This window comes from Clupea harengus, chromosome 26 (genome assembly GCF_900700415.2).
Source record: "Clupea harengus chromosome 26, Ch_v2.0.2, whole genome shotgun sequence".
In the NCBI taxonomy this organism is placed as follows: Eukaryota; Metazoa; Chordata; class Actinopteri; order Clupeiformes; family Clupeidae; genus Clupea; species Clupea harengus.
Genome location: NC_045177.1, coordinates 11,014,642 through 11,039,739, shown reverse-complemented (window position 1 = coordinate 11,039,739; position 25,098 = coordinate 11,014,642). Strand labels below are relative to the sequence as shown.

The 25,098-nt window shown below is 45.0% G+C and overlaps 1 protein-coding gene across 4 annotated transcripts; it reads left to right on the top strand.

Moving 5' to 3' along the window:
- Positions 1-2,986: 2,986 nt before the first annotated feature.
- Positions 2,987-23,133, top strand: LOC105903834 (SUN domain-containing protein 2-like). 4 transcript variants are annotated; one of them, XM_031563782.2, is made up of 20 exons: positions 2,987-3,308; positions 7,426-7,540; positions 8,386-8,516; positions 9,058-9,219; positions 9,797-9,856; positions 10,676-10,735; positions 11,651-11,744; positions 12,297-12,358; positions 12,447-12,553; positions 13,237-13,350; positions 13,843-13,896; positions 14,302-14,354; positions 15,042-15,192; positions 15,709-15,957; positions 16,820-16,904; positions 17,173-17,288; positions 18,502-18,669; positions 18,789-18,878; positions 19,964-20,102; positions 20,164-23,133. In XM_031563782.2, exons 1-19 carry the CDS (start codon positions 3,266-3,268, stop codon positions 20,078-20,080), a joined length of 2,031 nt encoding a protein of 676 aa, XP_031419642.1. In that variant the 5' UTR covers positions 2,987-3,265; the 3' UTR covers positions 20,081-20,102; positions 20,164-23,133. The 4 variants fall into 4 exon arrangements, with proteins under 4 accessions (XP_031419642.1, XP_042559800.1, XP_042559799.1 ...); XM_042703866.1 differs by having other exon boundaries at positions 19,964-20,118; positions 20,180-23,133; XM_042703865.1 differs by having other exon boundaries at positions 19,964-23,133.
- Positions 23,134-25,098: the final 1,965 nt, after the last annotated feature.

Below are 25,098 nucleotides of genomic sequence, written 5' to 3'. Positions count from 1 at the left end.
TCTCTTCTCCTCTCTTCTCCTCCACTCCTCCTCTCACCCTCCACTCCTCTCTTCTCCCCTCACCTCCCTCTCCTCTCTTCTCTCTCACCCTCCACTCCTCTCCTCTCTTCTCCCCTCTCACCCCCTCTTCCTCCTCTCTTCTCTTCTCCTCTCACGCCTCCACTCCTCCCTCTCACCCTCCACTCCTCTCTTCTCCTCTCACCCTCCACTCCTCTCACCCTCCACTCCTCTCTTCTCCCCTCACCCTCTTCTCTTCTCCTCTCTTCTCCCCTCACCCTCTTCTCCTCTCTTCTCTTCTCCTCTCACCCTCCCACTCCTCTCCTCTCACCCTCCTCTCCTCTCCTCTCCTCTCACCCTCCACTCCTCTCTTCTACTCTCTTCTCCTCTCCTCTCCTCTCTTCTCCTCTCACCCTCCTCTCACCCTCCACTCCTCTCACCCTCCTCTCCTCTCACCTTCCTCTCCTCTCTTCTCCTCTCTTCTCCTCTCACCCTCCACTCCTCTCCTACCGCGCCTCCTTCCTCTCTGTTCAGAAAGAGAAGCGTCTCTGATACCTGCAGCACTGAGGCTGGGGAGCAGAATGGAGGGGATAAGCTGATAGGAATGCCCTGCTGTGTGATTACAGTTTTTAAGGCTAATGTGTGTCTGTGGTAGAGGTGGTGGCGGTGTTGATGTGGGGGGGGGGGGGGGGGGGATACTTTAAGAAGCGCTATTACTGTGATAAGCATCACTGTGGGTTGCTCAAGGCTGCCGTGTTTCACCGAATGAATACAGACAAGCACTGCAGCACAGGACTGATCAGCTGTGAAGTGATTGTCTGGTGTTGACACACTGCAAGGACAGATGATTGAGGGGCTGGTTTTGTCCCAAGCAGAAGAGGCACCCTACGGCACATTCACACCAAAAAGGTATCACTTCAGCTCCAGTGCTGAGTGCAGGGAGTGCTGGGCTCCACACAGGCACTTGTGAACACCTCAACGCCAGCCAAGGGCCCCCTGAGCCAAGGGCCCCCTGAGCCAAGGTCAACAGCGCTGGGTCGCACTCACAGCCAAAACACCACTCACCTCCTGGCCCTTGGATGTGCTCCCTGTCCCCTGTCAAACATCCTCAAACAGGAGAAAAAGATTGTTTTAAAAAAAAACACAAAAAATGACTCTTAGAGACAATACAAAGTGAAAATAATTAACAGCATATTGGCTCATCGTCTTCTTCTGAAAAATCATTCCGTCGAGGATTTCACTCCAGCCGCATGGTCTGTGGCTAGTGGATGGTGAGACCCTATTTTTAGACTGACAGAGAGAAAGCACTCTAAAATTGTGGTTTGGATTGAGGCACTTGACCTTAATTCTCTGAGGGAAATGTCCTTCAAATGCTGCAATGCGGTTTGTATTTGCATCAGGAGCTATCATAACACAGACATAGATAGTTCCACAGTCATTAAACACAAAAAGCCGTCAGCCCACATTGCAATTCTAAATAGCATATCCTGTACATTTCTGCTTTGCATGGAGGCATTAGACATTAGTGGGACAGTATTAGTCGGATTACATAACATTTCACTTTTCAAATACAGTACTTTACAATATTAAATATATCTTCCTCACCAACAACTGAACAACAGCCTGGCATTTTCCAAGTCAAGTGCAACTACCTTCCATTACTTTGAAGATTCATTATAGCTCAATGGCGCCATCGTGTGGCTGACAACAAATTGATTATAAGATCGCGAGTATCCTAAAAAAAAGACTCAACGGAGATTCCAATAAAGCATGCTAACTAAATCTGTTACATTAATTGGCCAAATTTGCACCGAACATAAAACATGAGCCTAGATTAAATCAAGGAGATGACCAGCATCCAAAGCACAAATGTGAGATCATGGCGTGTGTACGGATGATGATGGGGTGCTTTCTCTCATCCACCCGGACACATATGTGGGGGAGTGCCCATGCAACACGTACAGCCTTAGCAAGGCCAGTGGGGGCATAGGGGCGTAGTAGGCCATAAAAGAACAAAAGAGAAACGAGTGCAATATTTGGAGAGATTTGAAAAGACAAATGGTGACACTTTAGGGATAGTTCAGACTTTTGACACTGCTTATGAAATGTGTTGATGAAGGAGCGAAGCTAGAGTAAAACCAGCTAGAGTTATATTTTAAAGCAACAGTTTTTTTATGAGCAACTGAGCTTTTGGTATTTTTCATTTTAATGGAATTAAAGTGCTGAATGTGAAGGACAGATAAACACACCTGTCCTTACCCCTAGTCCTTTAGCTGTGCACTATGCTCTGTGGTTGGAACACTGTGAACAGAATGTGAATAGCCTTGACTACACAGCACCAAACCATCGCCAAACAACAACAGTTAACATGTGTTGAGTTATGTGTTCTCATCAATTGTAATTAGTATTACTTTATATTGCTGATTTGTATTCTTATTGTGTCGATTATACTGTTATGTGTTATATACTTTTATACTGTTATGTGTTATGTAAGTTAAGGGGAAATGCACTAATGGGGACTCTTAATTTGTTCCCTGATAAATCTATATAAACCACTGTTAGTTTCCTGTGTAGCTTATACGGCTTTGAGCCATGCCACAGTTACCGATGTCCTGACAGTACTGTGAGAAGTTTAGTAAGCTAATAAACAAAACTGTACGTTTCTACTTTGAGTGACCTTTCATTAATTATTAATGAATGACGGTAACATATTCCATATCAACATGGATCTAGGAGAACAGAATTCAACAACATGTTAGCAAGCTTTTATCAGTGCCAACTGGGCTGTTGGTGGTGTTTGCAAGGTTTTTGCAAGCGTTTGGGTAGCTAGGTAGTTAGGTAGTTGTACACTAAAAACTCCATAATGCTTCTGTCACTGTACTGAAGACTGTAATAGTAGACTGCTCTCTCTAGGGGGCGTTGTAGGATACGTTGTTGTGCCAGCACGATGAAAACAAAGCGACGCAAGGGCTTTAAGGCTGTGACGTCTTACAGCAACTGTCAAGTGACTCTTCCTGGTGCAGTTGTCACTTTTTTATTCTAGCTACGTGTGTACGTCTGTGTTGGCAGCGCCCAGGTAGCAATTGGGACGTCTTTGCTTCGTATACTGCTTATTCTGAGGTCGTGAGCAATTAGCAGACACGAACAGCTTAATTAAATCCGTAAGTTAGACGTTGAAGTTAGATGTTGAAACTCCTTACATGTTTTTGTGCTGGCTAGCTTCTGACTGCTAGTTGATGTTCGAGTGACATCTGACAGATCTGCCTTAATGCCGTCACCGACGCCTTCTAACGGTGATATGAATCAAATGGGTAAGTAGAGACTGGCTCATTAGTCTTAACACTTAATGCTACGTCTAACATTAGCTACTGTATACACTGTAACGTCATCCTAAACAGAAACTTTACATTGAGTATTTATGTTCTTTGCTAGCTCGCCTAATCTTTTTCTGTGACGGGATAACTGAAGATAGTGAGTAACGTTAACGTTAAAGGCAATACCTGGCAGCAATTCGCAGGCAAGCTGCATTGAATTAGCTAGGCAGTAATAACGTTAGCTGGTGACATCCAGAACTTGAGCAAGCAATTAAGCAGTGACTCCCGAAATGGCTTGCTCAGTTTCAAGTCTCAACATGTCTGTCTCTAACTTCTAAGGACCAGAGAGGATCTCATAAATTGCATCTTGCATTGTGCATTTAAGAGCATGCGGCCATGATTGGAATTTAACTTAAGCCAAACGCAAACACAAGTGTAAATTCCCGAGGAGTTTGCCAAGCCTCAGTGGGCATTCTTGTGCATTTTTGTGCATTTGTCTCTCTCTCTCTCACACACACACACACACACACACAGCACCACCATCGTGTTTTCACCATCTAATAATACCGAGTGTGTGACATCTGTTTTTAGGCTAGAAGGTCCACTAGTACAATAGCGTGGCTTGGTTTTAATGGCTGCTGTTTGCTGTATATGGGGGTTGTGTTGGTCGATGCCACTCAGTTGTGCCAAGCATTTTCTGTTTGAAGGCCAAACTGAGTGCTGTTGATGTCTTGGTTTTGCAGTAGACTGTACTCTATTGAGGGGGAGTTAATTACACGTTCCAAATATTTTGACTCAGTTTGACTCAGTCGCAGTTGCTGCAAAGTCAATGTCCCTCTTTCCTTCTCTGCTGTTCTTTGTGCTCTGTGCCTCTCAGTAGGACTGACTTTGTGCCTACAGCGCATCTTAAAACGTGGCGCTCGCTCCTCTCTCTCTGCTTTGTCATGCTCCACCACCAGCCTTGCCACCGCCCTTCCCGACCCACCCCAAAAAAGCAACCCAGATAAATGCAGATAACTCCAGCCGCACGCTCTCCACCCACTACAGAGAGAATGGCTTGGCACGGCAGGCAGTGGATTAATTGGCCAATTACTTCATTAGATCAGTGTGTGTGTGTGTGTGTGGGTGTGTGTGTGTGTGTGTGTGTGTGTGTGTGTGTGTGTGTGGGTGCGTGAGTGTGTGCTGATGCCTGCTCTCGTGGCGGGTGCCCACCACTGCACTGGAAGCATGCCACCTCCCAAGATCACACACACACACACACACACACACACACACACACACACACACAGGCACACACACAACAATGCTTGTTATTCTGTGTTAAAGTGGTTATCTTTTTGTTTAATTTTCCCTGTGAAATGTTATTAAAATGGAATGTAAGTTGAGGTAGAAGGCTGATATTTGAGAATATGTGGGGATATTGATTATAAATAATAGTGTGTATTGTAAGAGGTTAGGGAGGGTATTATAAAGTATAGTGTGTATTGTAAGAGGTTAGGTAGGGTATTATAAAGTATAGTGTGTATTATGAAAGATTAGGGAGGGTATTATAAAGCATAGTGTGTATTATGAAAGATTAGGGAGGGTATTATAAAGTATAGTGTGTATTGTGAAAGGTTAGGGAGGGTATTATAAAGCATAGTGTGTATTGTGAAAGATTAGGGAGGGTATTATAAAGCATAGTGTGTATTGTAAGAGGTTAGGAGGGTATTATAAAGCATAGTGTGTATTGTAAGAGGTTAGGAGGGTATTATAAAGTATAGTGTGTACTGTAAGAGGTTAGGGAGGGTATTATAAAGCATATTGTGTATTGTAAGAGGTTAGGGAGGGTATTATAAAGCATATTGTGTATTGTAAGAGGTTAGGGAGGGTATTATAAAGCATATTGTGTATTGTAAGAGGTTAGGGAGGGTATTATAAAGTATAGTGTGTATTGTAAGAGGTTAGGAGGGTATTATAAAGTATAGTGTGTACTGTAAGAGGTTAGGAGGGTATTATAAAGTATAGTGTGTATTGTGAAATATTAGGTAGGGTATTATAAAGCATAGTGTGTATTGTGAAAGATTAGGGAGGGTATTATAAAGTATAGTGTGTATTGTGAAAGATTAGGGAGGGTATTATAAAGCATAGTGTGTATTGTGAAAGATTAGGAAGGGTGGTGTAGCAGAGGAAGAGGAAGAGGAACTCAGAGAAAGGAGGCAGGAGCAAAACTAAGTGGCTGGTGATTGGTTGGATTTGAAAAGGGACAACTTAAAAGGAGGAGAAACTATAGGCCACGGTGAAGATTTACAGAAGCATAATTTGTCTGATTCACCACAGGGAAGGATGGAAAAAGGATACACGTCAGTCGGGGCCAAGACAAATGAGACTAAATTGTTCAGACAGGAAGTCAGAGAGCGGGGCCTCGTTTGTAATTTAGGCCTCGTTCATTTCAGCACGCTATTATTGCTTTTGAAATCTATCTTCCCGTTTTCTTCCACTCCAAAGCTTAGCATCTAAAACTAGTGCCATTTCTTTGCTTTCTTCTTGTTAACATCACATCTGAATCCATTTAGGTTTGCATGGCTTTTAGGGGTAGTTAGCTTGCTAGTTTTGGAACAGAACTCCTTATTGCTGCTGTAAATTTGCTTTGAATAGCAGATTTCCTGCATAACAGTGCAGTTAGCCCTTCACCCATCTGGGCAGCGTTCACATCTACAGGGCTGTAGGTCATGTTGCTTATTCTGTCTGGAGTCATCACTCTCTCTTTCACACCCACACACTGCTAGCACTCCACCTCCTTCTGCTGCTGAAGGCTGCTTCCTGCAGACACACACTAACAGGCCAACTGCCACCAGAGCAGCCTCCACGTTAGCATTAGCATGTGCTGTAAGTTAGTAGAGACTTGGTCGTGTGAGTGGGATCAGTTCAAATGACGGCTTTGGATTTAGCAGGGGAACTAAGAGAAAGGGCCTTTTCATGGGAGTACATCAATGGCTCCGTTGTGCACCTTGCGTATTGTACTGAGTCCCCTGATCGGGTTGGCTTTCAGCCTCACATGAGAAGCTTTGTGTTTGTTTGTGTCTCTCCACTAGAGAGATGCAGGTGCTATGAGCGCAGACCTACTTCAACAGTTTGAACATTCAAATTCATCCAGCCTTTATACCCATTATTACAACCCAAGGTCAGAAGAATGAGTTTGCAACAATGAAACGTATTGTCCAGACATTTGAAAGCACTCCGAGTGGCTATTTTGGTACGGCGTCACTAACTGGCCGACTGGCTGCCTGCGGTTTAATCATTTAGATCTGAACTGTGTGGAGGGCAGAGCAGGGTGGGCACACGTGCTCACTCCATGTGGAGGATGTTCCCCGTCTGGCCCCCGCCCCGCCCCGCCCCTGTCTGTGTGTCCCCCAGTGTCCCAGTGTCCTGATCTGGCCGAGGCCGCGCTAGCAAACACACAGCCGTGCAGCCTTCCAGATTAGCCTGGGATTACAGATTAGGGATTAGCTAAGTGCAGGCATCTGTCAGAGATGGCTCCTGGTAGTGACACCCATGTGAGGGCTCTGGGTGTTTGTCTGCTCTCTTAATCACTCCATGAAAAGAGGCAGGGACCTCTGTTTAAAACAATGTAGACACAATCCCCAACTGTGTGTGTAGCCAGGTAGTTTTCTCCAGTTCTCTTCTCTAACTGTATCTGTGGTCAGTTTGCTATTTTCTGTTTCTATGTCTGCCCATTGGAACTGTTAACCGGTGATGATACATTCAACTTTTTGTCAATGTTTAGCTTGTATCTATCCCACTCTCCCTCTTTTAGCTCGTATCTCTCCCTCCCCTGTTTTCTCTCTCTCTCTCTCTCTCTCTCTCTCTCTCTCTCTCTCTCTCTCTCTCTCTCTCCCCTGACTCACCTCCCACCTCCCACCTCGACACCATGTTGGTAATGTGTTGGTGTTAAGCAGCTCTCTGACAGCAGAGTGTTAATGTGCCGGGTGATGAGAGGTCAAGCCTATGTCCCTGGTGACAGCGGGTGGCACTTACCAGAATGCGTAATTGCATGTGTACCATGTGCCTTGTGCCTCTCACTCTCCTCCGTCTCCTTTCACTGACGCTCTGGCATTCTCTCGTTCCCTCACAGAGATGTCGAGGAGGAGTGCCAGATTAGGGACCAAGGATCTGCCCGACGATGATGCGGCGAGCACCAGCTCCACCGGCTCCACGGGCCAGGTCTCCTACAGAGAGACTCCCGTCAGGTGTGTAGGGGATTGGGTGTGTGTGTGTGTGTGTGTGTTCTGTGTGTGTTTCTGTGTCTGTGTCTGTGTGTGTGTGTGTGTGTGTGTGTGTGTGTGTGTGTGTGTGTGTGTGTGTGTGTGTGTGTGTGTGTGTGTGTGTGTGTGTCTGTGTCTGTGTCTGTGTCTGTCTGTGTGTTTGTGTGTGTGTCTGTGTCTGTGTCTGTGTCTGTGTCTGTGTCTGTGTGTGTGTGTGTGTTTGTGTGTGTGTGTGTCTGTCTGTCTGTGTGTCTGTGTGTGTGTGTCTGTCTGTGTGTCTGTGTGTGTGTGTGTGTGTGTGTGTGTGTGTGTGTGTGTGTGTGTGTGTCTGTGTCTGTCTGTGTCTGTGTGTGTGTGTGTGTGTGTGTGTGTGTGTGTGTGTGTGTGTGTGTGTCTGTGTCTGTGTCTGTGTCTGTGTCTGTGTCTGTGTCTGTGTCTGTCTGTGTCTGTGTGTGTGTGTGTGTGTGTGTGTGTGTGTGTGTGTTTGTGTGTGTGTGTGTGTCTGTCTGTCTGTGTGTCTGTGTGTGTGTGTGTCTGTCTGTGTGTCTGTGTGTGTGTGTGTGTGTGTGTGTGTGTGTGTGTGTGTGTGTGTGTGTCTGTGTGTCTGTGTCTGTGTGTGTGTGTGTGTGTGTGTGTGTGTGTGTGTGTGTGTGTGTGTGTGTGTTTTCATGTGTGGCCTATACCAGTGTGGGTGGCTGTGTGGTAAAGTGCCCACACATTGGAATCTCTTAATTGTGAAAGCTGTTGCAAATCTGTTCATTCTCATCCGGCGCTCATCTTGTGTCTGTGAGATGGTAACTTTTTCCTTTTTTTTTCCTTTATGTTTCTAGAATCTTCAAAAGGAAGTCTGGGGGGGGCCGTAAGCCGGCGGGCTCCTCTCGAACCTCCAGCCGCGGCAGCAGCGTGTCGAGTGAGACGGTGAACCAGAGCAGCGAGCCCATCCCGACGGAGAGATATCCTAGTGAGCCATCACTTCCTGTTCTTACTATCGTCCACTTTTCAGTTGGATGCTGAACACTCCACTTTCTCCAACTGTCTCTCTTTCCTCATGGATATTTGCTTCTCCTTCTTTGGTTTCCCTCCCTCCCTCCCTCCCTCCCTCCCTCTCCCTCCCTCCCTTTCTCTGTCTCCCTCTCTCTGCCTCCCTCTCTCTCTGTCTCCCTCTCTCCCTCCCTCCCTCTCTCTCTGTCTCCCTCTCTCCCTCCCTCCCTCTCTCTCTGCCTCCCTCTCTCTGTCTCCCCCTCTCTCTGTCTCCCTCTCTCTCTGTCTCCCTCTCTCCCTGTCTCACCCTCCCTCCCTCCCTCTCTCTCTGTCTCCCTCTCACTGTCTCCCTCTCTCTGTCTCCCCCTCTCTCTGTCTCCCTCTCTCTCTACCTCCCTCTCTCTCTGTCTCCCTCTCTCTGCCTCCCTCTCTCTCTGTCTCCCTCTCTCTCTGTCTCCCTCTCTCTCTACCTCCCTCTCTCTCTGTCTCCCTCTCTCTCTCTCCCTGTCTGTCTCTCTCAGGTGTGTCCTCCTCAGCGCTGCGTGCCCCCATAGTGAGGTCCAGCTCCAGCAGCAGCAGTCGCCACTTCCAGCCGGAGGCTCCAGGCTTCTCCTCTGGGTACTCCTCCTCCGAGGAGGCCTTCTACAAGCCCAGCCTCAGCACCAGCGTCAGCCCCGCCTCCAGTGAGTGTGGGAGAGTGTGGGGGTGGGAAGAGATTTGTCTCTCCTGTGGGCTACATTCTGTGCTCTGTATCTGTGTGTGGGTTTCAAACAGTATTGGACCTGGGTGGGCAGTTTATTGGCAGTGGATGCGTTAGAAGAGTGGAATAATCTCTTCAAAGCACGTTAGTCTCGGTGTGTTTTAAATACATACAACATTCAAAGAGAAAAGCAAACAGTTTTTTTTGGGTTTGTTTACACAGTCATTTGTCCCGCAGTGGACAGGACTTGGCTGTGGGGTGAGGTGAACAACCTCTCATGCCACCTATTATTTGTTTCTCATTGTCCTGCTGAGGAGTTGGTACATCCTGCTGATCTCCAGCAACGCTCTGCTTAGAAAAGGAGGATTTGTTTGTCGTGTTTTGTTGTCATTGACCCTCCACTCGGGCATGTCTGTGTCTAGCCATAGAAATACTCTAAAGCTGAAAGGCCTTCTTTAGCACCCATCCCTCAAACCACAGTCCCCTGTTCCGTCCCTGATAGTCCTGCTGTCTGACAGTGGCTGGCTCCCTCTTCCCTCTTCCTGTTTCCTGTTTCCCAGGTTCCCTGCAGTCTCCCGCAGAACCAGAGTTTGCCTTGAAAGATGCCCTCAGATCTCCTGGTGAGCCAAACACACACCTGTCTGTCTGTCTGTCTGTCTGTCTCTCCTCCACACACCTGTCTGTCTGTCTGTCTGTCTGTCTGTCTGTCTGTTTCTCCTCCACACACTTGTCTGTCTGTCTGTCTGTTTCTCCCTCCTGTCTCCTGTAGTTGGTGACCTCTGACCCACACAAGTCCACTTCACACTGATATAGTACCATGGATTACACTGTACACACATCAGAGACGTATACTTGCCAAAATATGCCATTGTTTAGTTTAGTTGAATCCAATTATGGTGAAATTGAGTGTTAAAGCAAACTTTTGAAATCCAATTGTGCCACAGTATTGTATGTGGAGAAACACATAGTTAGGAAGATTTCTATGGATGAATAAACTTAAACTACAGAATATATGCGTTAGAAGAGTGGAATAATCTCTTCAAAGCACGTTAGTCTCGGTGTGTTTAAATACATACAACATTCAAAGAGAAAAGCAAACAGTTTTTTTATTTATTATATATTTCTTGGGAAATCAGGAAGTCAGGTTGAAACGGAATTGAAACTGAAAAATCTCAGAATCTTAAAAACTCTCATGCCACTTATTATTTGTATAAGTTGGTACATCCTGCTGAACTCCAGCAACACTCTGCTTAGATAAGGAGGATTTGTTTGTCGTGTTTTGTTGTCATTGCCCTTCCACACCATAGAAATAGTCTAAAGCTGAAAGGCCTTCTTTAGCACCCATCCCTCAAACCACAGTCCCCTGTTCCGTCCCTGATAGTCCTGCTGTCTGACAGTGGCTGGCTCCCTCTTCCCTCTTCCTGTTTCCTGTTTCCCAGGTTCCCTGCAGTCTCCCGCAGAACCAGAGTTTGCCTTGAAAGATGCTCTCAGATCTCCTGGTGAGCCAAACACACACCTGTCTGTCTGTCTGTCTGTCTGTTTCTCCCTCCACACACCTGTCTGTCTGTCTCTCCTCCACACACCTGTCTGTCTGTTTCTCCATCCACACACCTGTCTGTCTGTCTGTCTGTTTCTCCCTCACACACCTGTCTGTCTGTCTCTCTGTCTTTCCCTCCTGTCGTCTGTAGTTGGAGGCCTTTAACTCACACAAGTCTACTTCAAACTGATATAGTACTCAGGAAACTCAGGAAATAACTCAAATTGAAACTGAAAAAACTAAACAAACACAACAGAACCTCCGAAACAGAAGCAGGATGTAGAATATCTGTATTTCAGTTGGCCTTCTGAATGAGGTTGTCTTTGTCTAGAAGAAGAACAGAGAAGAGAAGAGAAGTGGGTGTTACTAAATGTGATGTTCTGTATTGTCAGTTAATATACCTACTACTTCCCAGAATGAATGTCTAGAATGTTCTTAGATCAGTAAATGGATGATGAGTCTTCTAACTAATGAAGATTATCATGAATCATAGACAGTACAGAGTAGATGCCACTTCAGTAGAGGCGTGGGTAATACACCCACCCCCTACCTCTCCACTCCACTCACTCCCTTTCATTCCTGTCTGTGTCCCAGAATCCCTGAAGACAATCTCTAACTGTGTCAGATCCTAAGGTTTGAAGCTTCTATCAGAGAAAGAATTAGGCCAGCTCTTGCATATCCATCTGGACTGGGACTGTAGATATGACTATTTGTAGCCTGCTACTAACTAATCTATGGTTTCAGCTGCTAATCAATTGTTCCTGTTTAACTGTGTTGGTTTGGTACTTAGTTTAAGTTTCAGCTAACGCTCCCTCCAACAATGAGCTACTTGTGACGTGGTTGTTCACGGTCGTGGTTGTGTTGTTGTGTTTTCCAGCCCAATCTCTGGTGATGGTGTACTGGTGGTTGGGGTCCGCCTGGTACCGCCTCACCTCAGGAATCTCATACCTGGATGTGTTTCTGCTCAGCAGGTAATAGGGTCTTTGTGTGTGTGTGTGTGTGTGTGTGTGAGTGTGTGAGTGTGTGAGTGTGTGAGTGTGTGTGTGTCTGTGTGTGTCTGTGTGTGTCTGTGTCTGTGTCTGTGTGTGTGTGTGTGTGTGTGTGTGTGTGTGTGTGTGTGTGTGTGTGTGTGTGTCTGTCTGTGTCTGTCTGTGTCTGTCTGTGTGTCTGTGTGTCTGTGTGTCTGTGTCTGTGTCTGTGTCTGTGTCTGTCTGTGTGTGTGTGTGTGTGTGTCTGTGTCTGTGTGTGTGTCTGTGTGTCTGTGTGTCTGTGTCTGTGTCTGTGTGTGTGTGTGTGTGTCTGTGTGTGTGTGTGTGTCTGTGTGTGTGTGTGTGTGTGTGTGTGTGTGTCTGTGTCTGTGTGTGTGTGTGTTCTTTTACTTTAAAGCTGCAGAGCATCTCCTCACCATGCATTTCTATCAACAGTAGCATTCTCCATGCACATATATTATAAAGCAACTGAGCATTGTTGATCTTTTGTTTGTGTGAGATGACTGACTCATTCCCCCCCCCCCCCCCCCTCAGGCGAACTGCGGGCGTGAGGAAGGCAATCCTCCTCTTCCTCCTCTTCCTCCTTCTGGCATTCGGTGAGTTCTTCCTCTCTCTCTCTCTGACTAAAATAGACACCCAGTCCAGTGTCTGATGTGTTCTCTCGCCCCCTGCCTTGGCTTGCAGGCAGCTGGTACTGCTATCCCCACCTCTCACGCAGTCTGTCTCAGATGTCTGTGAGGAGCAGACCACCGGCCCAGGCCCAGCCAACCCCCGTCCAGCCTGGAGTCAACGTGAGTTCCTGCTAATAGAGAATGTGTTAACTACTCTACATTTACATTTAGTCATTTAGCAGACGCTTTTATCCAAAGCGACTTACAAGGATGTATACACATTTTTACATTTACACTGATGGCACACTGCACATCAGGAGCAATTAGGGGTTCAGTGTCTTGCTCAAGGACACTTCGACAGGGAATCGAACTAACAATCTTCTGTTCAAGATGTCATCATAACATACACAAAGCTACTGCATCCACAGTGTGAGTACAGCTGTAAAACATCTGTATGTGCTAGGGGTTCCAGACTGATTTAGGGAAAGGCCAATGCTACACTTTATTACATGTGGCTGGAGTTGATCATTTGGAACAATATTTGGTATTTATTTCGTTTTGGGGGCCATGTTAAAAAATGAGTCAGGATCAGACAGGATCTGTAGATGCACAGTGTGACGGAAGCTTCAGTGTGTGTTCAAGGCTGGTTGTCATAACAGTATCAGACTCTTGCTCTACTTCTCCTCAGCTTCCTGTGTGGCTTTCTGAACAGCGTGTGCTCTGCTCCAAACCACATGTGTTTGCACCGCGTCACATCCCCCCCCAACACACACACACACACACACATCCATCTTCTGAGCGTGGCGTTATTCTTTCTCTCTCTTTCCTCACGTCCCTCTCTCTCTCTCTCTCTCTTCTGATAGGATGGCATCTCTCCTGGCAGTCTGTCCACACTCAAGGAGGAGATCTACAGGCAGCTGCGGGAGCAAGAGGCCAGGTGGTCTGAACACACGGCCCGAGATCTGGAGAGTGTCAAGGTATGGGAGAAAGAAGGGTTTAGAGCAGAGGAAAAGGTGGGGAAAGAGCGTGGAGAACAAGGCAGAACTCTGTGGTGCTTTCTTACTGTGGCTGGATGATCAGGGCAGAACTCTGTGGTGCCCCTTCTTACTGTGGCTGGATGATCAGGGCAGAACTCTGTGGTACCCCTTCTTACTGTGGCTGGATGATCATGGCAGAACTCTGTGGTGCCCCTTCTTACTGTGGCTGGATGATCATGGTAGAACTCTGTGGTGCCCCTTCTTACTGTGGCTAAATGATCAGGGCAGAACTCTGTGGTACCCCTTCTTACTGTGGCTGGATGATCATGGCAGAACTCTGTGGTGCCCCTTCTTACTGTGGCTGGATGATCAGGGCAGAACTCTGTGGTACCCCTTCTTACTGTGGCTGGATGATCAGGGCAGAACTCTGTGGTGCCCCTTCTTACTGTGGCCTGGGTGATTGTGTTGACTGGAGTGTGTTTGTGGTTTCAGAGAGAGATCAGTCTTCTGAAACAGGATGAACAGAAACAGCTGCACGCAACCGAGGTGAGAAGCAAAAAGGAAATGATCTGAATCGCACGTACTCTCTCACGCACACAGAGACTTCAGTTAGTTACATACTCTCTCACACACAGAGACTTAATTTAGTTACATACTCTCACACACGTAGACTTCAGTTAGTGACGTACTCTCACACACGTAGAGACTTAATTTAGTTACATACTCTCACACACACAGACTTCAGTTAGTTACATACTCTCTCACACACGCAGACTTCATTTAGTTACATACTCTCACACGCACAGACTTCAGTTAGTTACATACTCTCACAGTTGCTCCGTTCTTGTGTTTTATTTTCTGGTTGTCATAGTCACTAAGTGGAACAGGAAATACACTTCTAGGTTTAGACTATGAACGCTCTGACTCTTGTGGCTTGACGTCTGGTTTTAGATGCTGCAGAGTGATGTTCAGAATCTTCTAGATGAGAGGGTGAAAATGAGCAGGTGAGTCAGGCCAAGGAACTCTTGGGTTAAACATGCTCCTCATATGCCTCCTCAGCAGAGCAACATGAGACTCTACTGATGCCATGCTGATGCTCGTCACATTAAGACATCATACATGTGTTCATGTAAAGTACACTACCAACACAAGCAGCTAACACCGTGCTGCACTCACACAAAGCCTTTTACATTTACATTTACATTTAGTCATTTAGCAGACGCTTTTGTCCAAAGCGACGTACAAGGGAGAGAATATTCAAGCTACGAGCAATAGAACCTGGTGTAACAATAAATAAATACTACTTTACAATAGAAATATAACAAAATTAAATAAAAAGAAAGAAAGAAGTGCAGAAATGTAACTGCTGTAATTGCAAGTTACGCACTAGTCGAAGTGCCAGTTAGGACGGGAAGTGCTCTCTGAAGAGTTGGGTCTTCAAAAGCTTCTTAAAGGTAGAGAGGGACGTGCTCTGGTAGTGCTGGGTAGTTCATTCCACCAACGTGGAACTACAAATGAGAATAGTCTGGACTGCCGTACTTGCACAGACGGCAGTGCCAAACAACGCTCACTAGAAGAGCGCAGCATCTAGCTGTGACTTAGCAGTGACTTGGCAGACTGTTCAGTTCTGGCCAAGCAGGGCTGGTGTTGGCACTTTATTAGAGGTCTTACAGCGCTCTGTCTCCCTCTAGTGTGCATCTGGAGCAGCACAGCTCTGTGGGTCAGGAGATCGCAGGGGTCCAGCAACAGATTACACAGCTGAGAACTGAGGTGTCCGACCTGCGTGCAGCCTCAGATTCAGTCCAGAAGAGGATCACATCCCAGGAAGATTCTCAAATCAAAGTATTGACCCCCAGAATTGTTTTGTCTTTAAACAGACTCTGTTACACACAAACGCACATCTCCACATTGTAGACTAGTTCTATATACATCTAAAAACTCTTCACTGTTATAACTCTTTGCACACACATGTATATCCCTTCTCAGACATTTTCTTGTCAGATAACCTTGTCACTAATGACCCTAACCCTCAAACCTGTAATATTTATATCATTATTGACATTGTTTGGATGCCCCTATTGTACAATACACTAACAGTCTTTCTACTTCATTGCTGATGTTACATTCATTCACATTTTTGTCCAAAGCAACTTCTAGTATAATAGACATTTACACATTTACATTTAGTGTTCCTCAGATACTGAGCCAATGAACTTGGTGCTGTCAGCACCTTGGCCTACCAGTTGTAGTGCAGGAACACCATGTTTCCGCAGACACATTCACCTCAAGTCACTGACAGCAGATTAACATTAGTGTTTAGTGTCATTAACGCTCGGTTGCCCTTGGCTGATCTGCCAGGCTGCTGCCCTGTTGAGGGAGGAGTTGACCACCTGGCTACTGGAGAAGCTCTCCTCCGAGCGGCTGCCCCTCTCTCTGCCTCTGCCTGAGGACGTAGTGCTGCAGCCTCACCTGCAGGGGGCGCTGGAGGCTCTGGAGCAGCAGCTGCTGAAGAGGCTGGCAGAGGAGAAGGAGAGGGAGAAGACTGACGCCTGGAGGACCGTGGGAGAGACGCTGCAGAGGGAGGGTGTGGGGGCCATCACTGTTCAGGTGAGGAGGAGGAGGAGGAGGACGAGGCAGCCAAGCAGCCAAGCAGCCGGAGTCAGATCACGTCCAAAACCACATACTGTATTCTGTGTCCAGAACCACATTTTTTTCAAGTCAAAGTCAAAGTAGCTTTATTGTCAATTACTTTGCATGTCAAGACATACAAAGGAATCGAAAGGACGTTTCCCACTCTCCCACGGTGAAACATATAAAGTGCACAGGCACAACAACAGTCTTATCTGTTGTTGTGCCTGTGCACTTTATATGTTTCACCGTGGGAGAGTGACATACTGTATTCTGTGTCCAAAACCACATACTGTATTCTGTGTCCAAAACCACATACTGGATTCTGTGTCCAAAACCACATACTGTATTCTGTGTCCAAAACCACATACTGTATTCTGTGACCTAGTGGGACACACTCAGATCAGTTTCAAAAAGGCCAAACAATCAGACTTTTTTTTATAATTCAGTGATTAATGTTATGCCATCAAATACTGCCTCTTCTATCTTAAATCTGTTAAAGCTTTCCAGTGCGTTACCTGCAGACAGTCATCATCAACCCCTTTAATCCCAACTGTTGAAATGAATTTAGCACTATCTAGACTGTAAAGCATTCTACTGTTGTGACCTTGAAGCAAAAGCACTGGTAGAATGCAGTGAATGAATATAGCATTGAATTCCACCAGATGGTGCTACCGCTGTATAGTATTTGATTACAATAGTACCATTTTGTCAACCGCTCTGTCTCAGTCTACTGATTCCTGTGACATCATGCCGAAACAGCTGAAATCTCATGGGAGACCCAGGTGTGCAGCTTCCTGTTTCTAATGTGTCATATTTGTGTTTTGTGTGTGTGGCACAGGATGTGGAACTGATCGTGCACAGAGCCTTGAGTTTGTACAGAGCTGACGGGATTGGCATGGCTGACTATGCACTGGAGTCTTCTGGTAGGAGAACACTTGGCCAAAGAGCTGCAGTCTCTCTTTATTTCAACTTTCTTGTTGTTCTAACTCCACTATGAATGTGTTTGTGTGTGTGTGTGTGTGTGTGTGTGTGTGTGTGTGTGTGCCTGTGCGTGTGCGTGTGCGTGTGCGCCTGTGCGTGTGCGTGCGCCTGTGCCTGTGCCTGTGCGTGTGCCTGTGTGTGTGTGTGTGTGTGTGTGTGTGTGTGTGTGTGTGTGCCTGTGCGTGTGTGTGTGTGTGTGTGTAAATATAGGTGCGAGTGTGGTAAACACACGGTGTTCTGAGACCTACAGGACCAGGTCTGCCTGTCTGAGCCTCTTTGGGTTCCCCCTGTGGTACCACTCCGAGAGCCCCCGCACGGTCATCCAGGTACAGCCAGAGTCTCTCCTCCCAGCTCCCTCCATCCATCTATCTATCCATCCATCCATCCATCCATCTCTGCATCTTAAGGAATAGACATTCACCTACCACTCTGTCTTCACAGAATATACTCTATATAGAATAGAATATATTTCTTTGTCATTGCACAAGTACAACGAAATTAAGGTAGCAGCTCTCAGACACAAAAACAATAAAAATATAGATTGAACATATAAATATACATATTTACACTATGAAAACACAAGACATATAACACAACAGAGAGACAAATACAGGTCAGTTTTGTGCATTGTTAAGTGCTATGATGGCTCTGGGATAGAAGCTGTTTCTCAGCCTGTCTGTTTTTGCTATGATGGTCCTAAAGCGTCTCCCTGAGGGCAACAGTTCAAATAGGTGGTAACCAGGGTGTGTTGAGTCTCTGAGGATGCTGTGGGCTTTTCTGAGGCAGCGTGTTTTATAAATGTCCTCAAGAGGTGGAAGAGAGTAGCCAATATATATCAATATTCTGTGCGTTTGTGCCAAGAGGCATTACAGAGTTTTTGTCTTAAACTAGTGAGCTAGCTAGATGACACCCTAACGACGACAGCATGGCTGGCCAGATTAAAAGCTAAGTGGCTTGTTTACTGATGGCAGCGTATTGCTGACGCCATGTTGTGGCTTTTGTGGGTTTCCTACCAAGAGCACAAGACTTCATGATGACTGGCACCTCTGTGTTGCTCACACCTCCACATGATCATGTACCAGATACATTCATTTGAGGATGTGGCCAACAAAAAAACACCTTCAATATGCAGACACACAAAACATCACAGATACACAACAGTCACATTCACACACAATACATCACACACACACACAACACACACAACACACACACCACACTCACCACACACACACACAGACACACAACACTCACCACACTCACCACACACACACACACACACACACACACACACAACATCACAGACACACAACACACACACACACACACTCACACTCACACAACACTCACACACACACACACAACACTCTCACACACACACACACAACACTCTCACACACACACACACAACACTCTCACACACACACACTCAACACTCACACACACACACACACACACACACACACACACACACACACACACACACACACACACAACACCCACACTCACACACTGGTTTTGTGCCCCAATCTACTGCAGCCTGAACTGTACCCTGGTAAATGTTGGGCGTTCCGCGGGGCCGAGGGTTTCCTGGTGCTCGCCCTGTCCTACCCCGTGCGCATCACCCACGTCACCCTGGAGCACCTCCCCAAGGCCCTGTCCCCGACCGGACGCATCGACAGCGCACCCCGCAAATTTGCCGTCTATGTAAGTCCCCCTCAAAGTTTCACTCCAAATCCTCGTGACATTCTGTTGTTTTCAGGAATGCAGTCATCATATAGTCATATGCCTGTTCCTCAACGCCTTGTCCTCCCTCCTGTCACCAGGGTATGTCCAATGAGCACGAGGAAGGCACCCTTCTGGGAACGTTCTCTTATGACCAGGACGGCGAGCCCATCCAGACCTTCAAACTCCCGGTGAGATATGAGCCTCGCGTGACTCTGCTCAGTCACGCTAATACTATTTTCATCCTGTTGTTAACCACCAGAGTTTCTGTTTGGCCAGTCGAGCTGGTAGAGCCCAGGATTGGTTCCTCTTTGGGTTCATACTGATATGCGTGTGTGCCCATGACATCCTTCCCTCCACACAGCACTAATCAGTCACACATCTGTCTTACCCTTTTCCTCTCTCTCTCTCTCTTGTCTCCTCTCTCTCTCTCTCTCTCACCCTTTTTCCTCTCTCTTACTTGTGCCTCCTCTCTCTCTCTCTCTTGTGCCTCCTCTCTCTTGTGCCTCCTCTCTCTGTCTCTCTCTCTTGTGCCTCCTCTCTCTCTCTCTCTGTCTCTCTCTCTTGTGCCTCCTCTCTCTCTCTCTCTCTCTCTCTCTCTCTCTTGTGCCTCCTCTCTCTCTCTCTCTTGTGCCTCCTCTCTCTCTCTCTCTCTCTCTCTCTCTCTTGTGCCTCCTCTCTCTTGTGCCTCCTCTCTCTGTCTCTCTCTCTTGTGCCTCCTCTCTCTCTCTCTCTCTCTCTTGTGCCTCCTCTCTCTCTCTCTCTCTCTTGTGCCTCCTCTCTCTCTCTCTCTCTTGTGCCTCCTCTCTCTGTCTCTCTCTCTTATGCCTCCTCTCTCTCTCTCTCTCTCTCTTGTGCCTCCTCTCTCTTGTGCCTCCTCTCTCTGTCTCTCTCTCTTGTGCCTCCTCTCTCTCTCTCTCTCTCTCTCTCTCTTGTGCCTCCTCTCTCTCTCTCTCTTGTGCCTCCTCTCTCTCTCTCTCTCTCTCTCTTGTGCCTCCTCTCTCTCTCTGTCTGTCTTGTGTCTCCTCTCTCTCTCTCTCTCTCTCTCTCTCTCTCTCTCTCTCTCTTGTGCCTCCTCTCTCTCTCTCTCTCTCTCTCTCTCTCTCTTGTGCCTCCTCTCTCTGTCTCTCTTGTGCCTCTTCTCTCTCTCTCTCTTGTGCCTCTTCTCTCTCTCTCTTGTGCCTCCTCTCTCTCTCTCTCTCTCTTGTGCCTCCTCTCTCTGTCTGTCTTGTGCCTCTTCTCTCTCTCTCTCTTGTGCCTCCTCTCTCTCTCTCAGGCCCCGGTGAAGGAGGCGTACCGGATGGCGGAGCTGCGTATCCTGAGTAACTGGGGCCACACGGAGTACACGTGTGTGTACCGCTTCAGGGTGCACGGGGAGGCGGAGGAGGCCTGAAGAGGCCTCTCTGTCCACTGACCACTCATGAAGAGGAGGTTTCAGCAGGATCTCTCCTTCTCTCTCTCTCTCTGTCCACTGACCACTCATGAAGAGGAGGTTTCAGCAGGATCTCTCCTTCTCTCTCTCTCTGTCCACTGACCACTCATGAGGTCGATACGGCTCATCAGATCAGGAGTGCACACCAAACTGCCTCATTCACTGTTACACACACATACACACACACACACACACACACACACACACACACATTAACACAGTGTTGGGAAGTAACTGATGTTTGCCCAGAGGCAATAGGGCTGATAGAATTCCCCTCAAACAGAATGATCTCACATTTTTTCAGCACGTTCTCCTGTTATGCTTCAGATGCAAAATATCTCTCTTTGATTCCGATGGGGAGCGATGCGTCCACCAGATGCCTTTTCTTCCGTAGTCAGTGTTGACAGACGTCACTAGCAGAAGAGGGTGTGAGCGCCTCGGCCCATTCAACTACGACGTGGTGCGTCTCTGGGTTCCTGCTCTGTTTCTGCAAATACAAACAGAAGGAATGTTAGGAATGTCTTAATGCATGAAATATTGTTGAAAAATGTTTGAAAAATGTAGAATACAAAGTATTTAGTTATCTAAGTTATCTATCTAGTTAGTAAGTACAGATTACATTTTTACCTTGCAGTGTTTAATCTACCCAACACTGTGTGTGTGTGTGTGTGTGTTTACAACCACAATCACAGACAACACATACATGCATAAAACAATATTTCATTTCAGTTACCAATTACAGATATGTACATTTGTTGGATACTTTGCACTATTTAAGCAACTATTTTTGCTTTTGACAAATGCATAGGAATGTCCCCCTCTGCTATTTATTTGTTTGTATTTGATTGACAGGGGGGGGTGTGGTATTATGCCACAGGATACGTTGCTTTATTTGACCTTTGTGTGATGCTCTATGGCCATGCTATGATCTATGGTCATGTGATGATCTATGGTCATGTTATGATCTATGGTCATGTGATGCTTTATGGTCATGTTATGATCTATGGTCATGTTCTGATCTATGGTCATGTTATGATCTATGGTCATGTGATGATCTATGGTCATGTGATGCACTGCCAGCTCTCAGCAGGCAACACATGCCTAAGGGGTGTGTAGGAGACAAAGTGCTTCTACTGATGTTACACACATCTCCTGCTTTCAATCATCCCTATATAGCTCCATTAGCAAGTTCTCCTTGGACACACATTTCTCCAGTACAGAGATGCATGCAGCAGAGTATATCGACACGCATGCTAGCGATGATGCCGCTTGCAGCTTGATGGTTGATCAAGATTGAATGTATCACATCTGTCTGACCAAGTATTGAAGTCCTTCGTTTTGGTCTGGCGAATAGGCCTACCGGAGTGTTCTTTTAGTTACTTTTCTGAGTAAACATTTGTTAAGAGCTGATTAGTAAACTGATTTTACTTAATGAACAAGAGTGTGAACATGTACCATACTGGCATTTAAATATGGTACTTTAAGCCATTTGCTAATGCCTGTTGTTGGATAATCATTAATCCATTTTTATTGTTTTGCTTCCAAACTAATACTTGAAACTGCAGCGGGTGGAGACTTGTTAAGATATTTGACTATATATTTTTGTAGGGCCACAGCTAATGGAGCAGACTTAAATCCATCAGGGCTACAAAATTGTTTTGTAATATGTAAAAAAGAAATACAGTTTGTAATAACTTTATTTTGCAATGCTAGAAAATCAGTCACATGAAGATTTTGTATTGAGGTTTTTTTTAAGTGTAAATACTTTTTAATAGTATTGTTTTCAGTGCATGATGTGATCATCATAGCTCTTCATGTTCTAGGCATAACTCATTTAGTATTTAATGAACAAACTCCAAAATGTCTATGTAACGTAGATCCAAAGGTAGAAATACACAATCTGAAAGTCAATTTTGTTGTAGCTGTTGTAGGGACATTTTATTTGTATGGCTGGTCATGTTTAGCCCAGGAGCTTCAAGCCACATCTTTCTTTACAAAACATTGTGCATGACAACACTGAACTGGCATCAATACAAACATATAACATATAAATGACATACAATAGCTAAAGGCTAAACATGCTAAACAGGTCGTCAGACATTTTACCTCTGCATTTATGCAAATAGAGCAAAAAACATGTTGTGGTACTGAATGTAGTTGTATGACTAAAGATAAACTCACATGCACATACATGGGTCAGATTCCTCAAGGTACACTATTTGAAAATACTTATTAATCAAGGTAAAGCAAGCTGAAAGATACAAAAAAAAGAGTTTAAAACACATATGTTAACTGGATTGGAATATTGACATAAGATTTGAAGTAAAATAATCAAACATTTTGAATGTTTTTCTTTAGTGGTGGATAAATCTGGCCTTATCTTTAAACTTTTGTTTATTTGTGTTTATTTTTTGCCTTTATCTGCAAAAGTAAGACTGTTTGATCCTTGTATTGTGCTTATTTTATTGTCTTAGGGAAAAAAAGTGTCTAATTTAACAAACTTAATATTCATTACATAAACCTCCACATAATGCACCCAGGTTTTGACTGTTTCAGGGGTGTTCAAATCAGAGCTTATGGTCAAAAAATAAATGTTACCTCATTGTGAAAGATAGCACAATATGTTAATAACAGTAGGTTACTTACCATATTAAGGTACATTTCAGATATTTTTTACAATCAGAAGTGTTTTATTACATTTTATTTTGCTTCATCTGTTGTTTTCATGTTTGTGTCCTGTAAAAGAAATTGACGTTGGATCTGTTGGATATACTTCCCTCGCTGGTCTGGGGTTGATAATAGATATTTTATGACAGGGTATCATGACCAAAGTGCTTCTTGCTTCTTTGACATGACGCATAAATAGCTATGTAACATGTTCACTGTAGTGTCTTTATTGTCAGAGAAATAATGTTATTTTTGTCATATGCATATAGGCGAACCGTAGCTGAATATCTGTAATCAAGCTTTTAAAAAATTGTATTCTTAAATAAACTAATTGCTTTGAATAATGAGACTAATTGTTGATTCCTGTAACATCTTATACAAATATTTACGAACATACCTTTTTGTATTTTTAAATACAGTTTAAAAAATACATATTGTTGTTTTAACCTTCAATGTCACAATATATTAATATATTAAGGTTGGTAGTGTTTTCATAGGCTACTCATTTGTTCAATCTTTTCTACGAGAGACAGATGGACAGATTTCATGATTGCCTGGAGTGGATGGCAAAGATATTGTACGACAGGGTAGGGCCTATTATAAGTCATCTTATAATATAATTATCTTACAAATCATCGTACTTTTCTCTATGCATATAGTGGGCTTGCATAGTAGTTTCCTAATGGCATACGAAATTAATTTAGTCTATTATTAATCATGTACTGCTTTCTTAAACCAAATTCACCATGTACGGGATAATATCCCAGAAATGAAGAATAAATCCCAACAGGACGATCAGGAGGACATTCTAATGGGCTATTCCACGCCATGTTATAAATCTCAACAGGACTATCAGGACGACACTGAGAGAGGCATCTCTAATGGTCTATTCCATGCCATGTTTGTGTCTGCCTCTGTGCCTGGGAACCCCCAGACAGATAATGAAAGGATGCAGAAGTGGTGTTCTCTTGCGGTGACAGAACCGGGTACCCAGTGTGTATGCTGAAGTCAGACTATAAATAACTACATGACCGTCAGAGTGCTGCTTGGTCGTTATCTCTGGGAGGGCATTTGGATTGTTTGGGTGAGCAACAACAAACATGTGGCTCTTTCTAAATAGGGTAAACAAGGGAGGAGTTTAATTTTGAGAAGGGGGGGGGGCATACAAGGGATACAATTACAGCAGTGGGGGCTCCAGGGCCATTACCTTGTGAAAAAATCTAAATCTTTAATTAAAAGAATATTTTATGATGAGCATTTATATTTTGAACTATAGGAAAAATGTGGATCATCAGTAAGCTACAGTGGAATAGAATGCACAGGATCAGGCAGTAGTGCCTGTATGAACTAAGTTCTGCCGAGGATCGAATGATGTCTAGCCCAATATGATTAACAAATGCAATCACACTTTCTACTGATAGCCTAGCTAGCAAAGCTAAACATCCATAAAGGTAAAAGAAGACAAAGGTGTAACCTATGGAGACGGCATAAATGTTCTATTTGCCTACTGAGTGCAATTAAGATACAGTGATTTGGTTTTGCAAAAGACTGTTGATACTCATGCTGACCATGGCTTGGTCCAAGGTAATATGTTTGTTTCCCATTTACAGAGCCAGGACTGTCAGTGAAAGTCAGTCAAACAGTGGGTGTTGTATTTACGCACACACCATGAAATCAACATTTTCTTATCTTATTATGTCTATATGTTTGTGCGTGTGTATTTTCTTTATTTTCTGCAAACATAATGAACACATATGCTACCGCGCACACAGGCTGTAGCCATAATTATCATGACAATAGCAACTGAACTGTGGGCATATGATAAAGACACAAAACTGATTTCATTTTCCACATGTTGATTGCAGAAATACATTATATTAACAAACTGCAAAATTAACAAAGGGGAAACATTTTTTATAGTTTAAGGTGACTTAAGAAACATTCTGCCTGTGCACTAGGAATTGTGACAATTGTAAGACTGTATTTTTTAAAGGGCAGCCAGATTCAGTATGGTCATTGGCTATAAGAAAGGCTGCCTGTCCAGTGTAAAACACATCCATTTCCAGACTTCTGTACATTTTGCGACAGGAGAACATTCCGGAACATTTAATTGTTTGCTTACAGGGTGGAGGACAGTGTTTTTCACCCTCTGCAGGCATCCATAAGTGTATGTGTGTGTCTCTCTCTGTGTGTGTGTGTGTGTGTGTGTCTCTCTGTCTGTGTGTGTGTGTGTGTGTGTGTGTGTGTGTGTGTGTGTGTCTCTCTCTCTCTCTCTCTCTGTGTGTGTGTGTGTGTGTGTGTGTGTGTGTGTG

Excerpts from the sequence above, each read along its gene's own strand:
- LOC105903834 (XM_031563782.2), top strand. The coding sequence starts at position 3,266 with ATGCCGTCACCGACGCCTTCTAACGGTGATATGAATCAAATGG. Across the intron at positions 7,541-8,385 it reads TACAGAGAGACTCCCGTCAG|AATCTTCAAAAGGAAGTCTG; the intron begins GTGTGTAGGGGA and ends TTATGTTTCTAG. Across the intron at positions 16,905-17,172 it reads CTATGCACTGGAGTCTTCTG|GTGCGAGTGTGGTAAACACA; the intron begins GTAGGAGAACAC and ends GTGTAAATATAG.